General features: G+C 42.9%; 1 protein-coding gene across 1 annotated transcript in view; it reads left to right on the plus strand.

Annotated features, from left to right (window-relative positions):
• Window positions 1-4,428, plus strand: part of cachd1 (cache domain containing 1) — a 44,533-nt gene extending 40,105 nt beyond the window's left edge. Inside the window, exon 27 of the mRNA XM_029146123.3 lies at window positions 2,391-4,428. Coding sequence (XP_029001956.1) covers window positions 2,391-2,635 — 245 coding nt within the window. The 3' untranslated portion in view covers window positions 2,636-4,428. The remainder of the gene's footprint in view (window positions 1-2,390) is intronic.
• Window positions 4,429-6,771: the final 2,343 nt, after the last annotated feature.

Here is a 6,771-nt window from a genome sequence, read left to right on the forward strand (position 1 = left end):
CGATTATGTCACCGCTCAGATCCTCTGTTCTCCGGACGAGATGCCCGCGTTTCTAAAATCGTTCAGAGAATTAGTACAATAAGTCTGACGCTGAGTGTGGATGGACAGTTCCTCCCACACGGGCTCTCACCACCTACATATGCCATCACTCCACTTCCTGGCAATGATCGTCCGTTACTTAACTGATGCTAACAGAGGGAAAAAAGGAAACCAAGACCCTTCATGGTATCTGCAGTGCAAGTGTTAGCAGCAGTATGAAATGATGAGCTCCTGTTTCCAACATATAACTGTTAAACTGAAAGTGTGAATCTGGAAATAAACAGAAAATAAGTCGTTGATTTCAATGAGCGAAGAAAAAGTCATGGGAAAGATTATCGCGTGTTGCATAACTGGGGACTGGAAACTGAAAATGGAGGGACACTTACAGACATGTTAATATGATGAAAGAGGGGAAATAATAGTGAAACGCGCAGGCAAGTGAACGGAGGTGGAAAAGGAAGAGGAGTCTGGAAAAATGGAGCGAGGGGGACGTTCATCCATCATAACATTAGAGCAAATTCATTAGCGCGCTGACGCCGGGGAGTTGCTGCTCGTCTCTCCACAGCCCACTCCCTCCACCGCTGGAGGGTGTGATACAACACACACGCACACATAAAGCTACATGCAGATCACAAGGATCGGTGCATTAAAGCCGAGGGAGTGACGCACACATGCAGCACAGAGTGCCGCTGCCTTTCAGCTGCAGTAATGGCTTCCAGGGGATGACTGATATTACCCATTTCTAAATGAATATTGTATAACACTGCGTGCAATCTCCAGCTGTAATCCATGTGATTTATGTGTGGGGAGGAGAATAAATAATGTATCTGAAATGTGTGTTGCACAATTGTGCATCTTCAAATTCATATTTAGTCGCTCTGCTCAAGATTAATGGCACATAAACAGCTTATATTAAGTGAGATCAGCTTTAACAAACACTGATTTTGGTTTGATCTGGTAGGAGGTCCATGGCAAAGGCCTGCTCAGTAGGCAGGTACTGTATAAGGTGTGTTTGTGTCTGGTCTGGGGGCGTTTAATGTACTGTACCTCACCTGATGCCTCTGAAGGCTGATGCTGGCAGCGTTACACACCAGAACTTGTCTGAGGTCTCCGTCCTTTGCGGTGGTTTTAACCCCCTCTGTTTTTCTCTCGTCATTCTTTGCCAGTTTTCTTTCATTTGGAGTAAAACCCCAGCTTATCTTTAGGGAATATAAACAAGGGATACTCAGATTCCTAATGGTGCACACTTTGGTGATTCTCTGACTTTCCATCCGGCTCCATTATCGGGTGAAAATGTTCACTCGTGACATCATTCGTGGAAAAGTGCCTCAGAGTTTGGTTCTGAGGAGTCTTTCCGTTTACACGCCGCACACACTCTGTGAGCATCACTGCAGGTTTAATGTTTCATCATCCTAAATGGCAGCGGTTTCTCTATAAATACGATCACAGAGGCCTCTCTCTCTGCTTGCTTGACAGATTGATGTTCACCAGCTTGTTGCTGATAATCAAATCAGAAGCTCAGGATGATGGAGCTGCAGGAATTAAAGAGAATGAGTTTATTTTCAGATCAACTCCCAAATATTCCACTTAGAAATCCTGAGCACAGTCTGTTTTACAGATAGATTTCATAACCCTGGAGGTGATGAAACCCCGAGTAGATAAAGCGATTGACATAACCTTTTGCAATAAATGAAAACTGTGGAAACAGAGAGCTACAGGGATTTCGGTAAAATTGGCAGCTGGGAGGTTTGTTGAGCAGGATTAAATCCAGTAAAGTATGTGATCACAAAGTCAAACGCAGTATCAGGAGAGTGTTTGTGGCTTTTAAACAGACTTTGCAGTAATTTGAACGGAGTTAAATATCTTGGGCTCCCTCCGCGGAGCAGTGCTGCCCTGTATTAAGCCGTGCTGGCATGATTCTGTGGCTTCAGGCTAGACATATGTTGGAAAGTGATCAGAAATATGTACAGCTTAGTTCAAATTGTATGAGAAAGCTGAAAACATAAGGAGAAAACGCCCAGTGGGGGGATATGTTGTCATTGTGCCATCAAAGAGCTTGTCCTGCTTCCTGTTACATTATGTGTTGGGCCTTATTCATCTTGGGCTTAAGCTTTGTGACTGGAAGGAGTGCTGCATTAGACAATACACTACATTTGATGATGCCTCCATTGATTTTAGCTCGTTATTGAATTAATATAAGTAAATATTCAGGTTTTAAATATTCGTCTGCCATTATTAAAATTATGGAACTGATTTAGACTGTGGGTTTTTCAGGGGTTTGATTTGACAGAATGTTGTGAAATACGTGTGTGTGTGTGTGTGATGCTGAACCCTGTACTGTTTGTGTCCAGGATACAGCACGATGAGTCCCCAGGAGGACAGCGAGAACCCCCCGGGGAACAACGACCCGCTGTCAGCCGGCGTTGACGTGGGCAACCACGACGACGACCTGGAGCTGGACACGCCCCCGCAGACCGCGGCGCTGCTCAGCCACAAGTTCCACCCGTACCGGCACACGCACACGCACCACCACCCGCTGCACACGCACCACCTGCAGGCCGCGGTCACGGTGCACAGCGTGGACGCGGAGTGCTGATGCTCGGTCCTCCTGCGGCGGATGGGAGCCTGTGTTGAGTTAAGGACTATTTACGAGTGTGCTCTGGTCACGTGGCGCAGTGGACACTGCCACGATGGAGGGACGGCTCACGATGCCACTGGGCCATGGGACCTCCGCCATGAAGGGAATCTGTGTTTTAATCGGAATATTACCCGTGTGGTTTCACTGTGCCAGTGTCTCCATCTGAGTCCCTTCAGCCTCATGTATCATCTGCTACGTGTGCACAGCTTCACACACACACACACTGAAAATGGCCAAATAGGATTTTCAATTGTTGTTCTGAAGGAATCTGGCATTCGGGACGATTTGGGAGCGCTGGTTTTGGCTCATTCTTTAAGCCATGATTACAGAGAGGACATGACTGGAACCTAAATGCCTTGCGAGAGGACAGACCTCATTATCACATGGGAGTCTAGACACTTGATTGAGCCAGCGGGTAGTCAAATTGAATTCAGAGTGGATGTGGACCCTTCATGTCAGGGCTCCATCCCAACCTCCAGAAGTTGTTTCCTACTAAGCCCACTTGGGGTGATGCGATTAAAGCACTCCTCACGTTTGTGAAACCGATGGATGTCACGGAGGATAAGCAGAAATAACAGGATGATCTTATGGATTCTGTCACAGGTTTGTGGTCCCGTCGACCGATGGACACTTTAAGTTATGCCTTCATCCAAAGGAGCAGCTACTGGCCTTATACAAAACAGTTTGACAAGGTATTTGGACATTTTCGTGAATGTCTACGAAGAACTACGATGTAGGAAAACCTCCTCTGGGTCCGATGAATAGAGGAGAATACAAATAAAACAAGATATTATTTTTCTACTATTTATTATAAACAGATGTACGAACCCAGTTCCTGCAATGAGTGCTTTATCTTTTGGGCTCATGATTTTTAGTTTTTTTATTTTCTTCAATGATGTATTTGAAGATTGGTAAAACAACAGCAACTTACAGCTATGTAGTGAGGTCCTTTCAAAGCAAGCGGGAAGTCACAATCCCTTCAACTGCCAGGTGTTTTTCAGTGAATATCAGTTAAGTAAGAAACTAACATGATGAGCCTTAATTACGTATTTCTCAGTGTCAATCTTTGGGATGTAGCCCATGTTGCTGCTTGTTTAAAGACCTGTATCCCCCGGTTGTTTTGTACTCTTGTGGGCTCAAAATGTTCTGGACAGGTCCTCCGTATCAGGAGGCAGAACTTCTTCGCTCGCTGGCCTTTTTCAAGCTCCCTGGGGGTCGAGGAAGCAGGAACAAGAACTAACACCAGCAAAACATTCCTGGTTTTAGTCGAGGCTGGGGATTTGGTGTGTGAGAGGATAATTGGGGAACCTCACAGAAATCCTGAGAGACTCACAGAGCGAGTGTTGTGCCGCCTGTGAAGGAAATCTAGCAGAGAATGTTGATTTTTATTTGTTTTCCTACATTTTGCCATGACCTGTTTGCCTGTGAGGCCAAGCTAATGTTGTATGTCGAGTACGTGAACGTTGTGTTTTAGATTTTATGCAGAACCAGTGGAATTTCCATTAATGCCCATGTTGGAGTCTCTGTCTTGTTAGAGATTAAAAAGAGGAGAGATGCTGCTGTTGTTGTACAGAGGCTACACATCTGTTGCCTCCTCTGCGATTAACCACTCAAAATGTCTTTTTCACACATTTCTGGTTTATTTTAGTGTGTGTGTGTGTGTGTGTGTGTGTGTGTGTGTGTGTGTGTGTGTGTGTGTGTGTGTGTGTGTGTGTGTGTGTGTGTGTGTGTGTGTGTGTGTGTGTGTGTGTGTGTGTGTGCGCGCGGCTCTCGCGCGCCTGCTTCTCTCCTGGTCCTTTTTCTGCCTGCCTTCTTGTGTTTTTTTTTTCACCCTCGTTCTCGGTGCCCTCCTTCTCGTTCGCGCCCCTTTTCTTCTGCCCCCCCGTCCCCTGACCCCTCTGTGCTTTCTGGGTTTACTGTCATTGTGTTTTCTTAACTGGTCAAATCATGTCAGTGTGTCATCCAGTTACTGCTGGGTGTCAAAATGTCTATTATTTTTCTGAGAGTCGTTATGAAGTGTAAATACAGAATCACAAATAGTTGATTAATGTCCTGTACACTTCATGTTTATGTTGGTAAGAAACAGTGTATGCTTCACATGATACTCAGATATTTGAGTTGATAATTGAATCTGTTCATGGTGTCTTGCTATATTTTTGATGCCTTGGATGTTTTTATTTTTAGACTTAAGTTTTTTTTAGGTCCATATTGGATGAAAGTCAGTACTTGGAAAAAATAATACACACTTTTTACGTTTTAGAGACTTTTAGTTGTTAAAGTTTTATTGTGTCTTAAAAATGTTTATTGAAAGCTTATCTCTGTATGAACTAATTTAGACCTTAATGACCAAAACGTAACAGGCTCATAGTGATTGAGGGTTTACAGTAGTGGTAAACCGTGCTGTGGTTCTGTTGCTACCTGAGACTGTCACTCATTCACTGTTATTTGAGAGTTTCCTCTGGTAGAATATTCACATTTGTGCACTCAAGGTGATCTCATTAAACTCATCTGCACTGGTGTGAAATGATGTGACGCGTGATGGAGCAGCGATTATTGTTATACTATAATGAGCTATTTCTGCTGAAGGTTTAAATTACAGCGGGTTCTTTATCAAAACGTCTCACCACTTTAACACGGTACATGTTTCAGTTCAGTTCCTAATGAAGCAGTTTTGTAGCGTTTCAAGGCAATCTTCAGATCAAATGCAGTCTTGTGAGTAACTTTTAATGTGTGTATGCTGGAGCAAACCTTTTTTCTCATCTCCAAACTGAGTGGGATGGCAAAGGCGTTTTTATTTTTGTTTGTTTGTTTTTTGGAGATCTTTTAAACAGTATTTACCAACTGTTGTTGTAAACAAGTATATGTGTGTATAACAAACACTCTCAATCACATAAATTAATGTACTGAAGGAACATGTGTACATCACCTCTCATGTATCATTATAAAGTTATCAAATTGAGATTTATTACAATGTGAATGTGATAAAGTCCATTTTACACTTAATGACCTGCCTTTTTTATTCCTGCACTAGCTCTGGTCCACAAATGGCTTCTGCCCTGTTTAGTTTAGGGCTCCTCTTTATTATGTCATAACTGTTAAAGCATATTTATGAGCAGCTAAGAGGAAAAACCTTCATCCTGCTGTTTCCAGCTAGGATCTTTTTCCTTTTTGTGAACTATACGGCTCACTCTGTGTGTGACTGACAGAGGACCCGGGCTGTTTAAAGAGCTTGGCGATGAAAAGGGTGCAGAAATCTCTCGTCCTCTGAGTTTATTAGCATTTCTTATCCAGAAAAACATTTGTTTTGTTTCTGGAGCTGAAAGACTGTGTGTGTGTGTGTGTGTGTGTGTGTGTGTGTGTGTGTGTGTGTGTGTGTGTGTGTGTGTGTGTGTGTGTGTGTGTGTGTGTGTGTGTGTGTGTGTGTGTGTGTGTGTGTGTGTGTGTGTGTGTGTGTGTGTGTGTTCTCAAATGAAAAGCAATATGTAACACAACTATTCAGGATAATTTAGGCTATCGAATGTTATCACCTTTAAATAAAGAAACGTACTTCCTTAAAAAGCTATATTAGTCAACTGTAGAAACATGTTATATTTAATGGTATTTGCTTACTTTTTAAAAACCTAAACTTTTCTAAAACGTTTCTCCAGACTTTAACAGATGATATATAGGTAAGAAGTTGGAATCATTAAACGGTTTGTTACTGTAGCTAATAGCTGTAGCATTTCTAGCCACAGAAGGCCATCTGTTGCATGTAAGTCATTCATTGACCCACTATATCACCTACAGTATACGTGTCTGTCTTTTTTTGTGTTTGTCAGGTAGCTACCACTTGCAACAGATCTTTTTTTTTTATTGGTTAGCTCCCTTAGCTTTGTCATTAGCCCAGGCATCATCCTAATGCATCTACAGCACAGAAACACACAGTCAACAAAAACTATGAATCTTTCTGAAGAGTTTCCAGAGGTGCTAAACAAAGATGGCGGCTAACGCTACACGGAATTCAGAAATTCCACATTGGCGTTAGCATTTGTTAGTGTTTTAAATGGGCTGATACGTCCAAACATTAGTCTGAGTGAGTTTGAGGAACATGTGAA

This window comes from Betta splendens, chromosome 4 (genome assembly GCF_900634795.4).
Source record: "Betta splendens chromosome 4, fBetSpl5.4, whole genome shotgun sequence".
NCBI classification, from domain to species: Eukaryota; Metazoa; Chordata; class Actinopteri; order Anabantiformes; family Osphronemidae; genus Betta; species Betta splendens.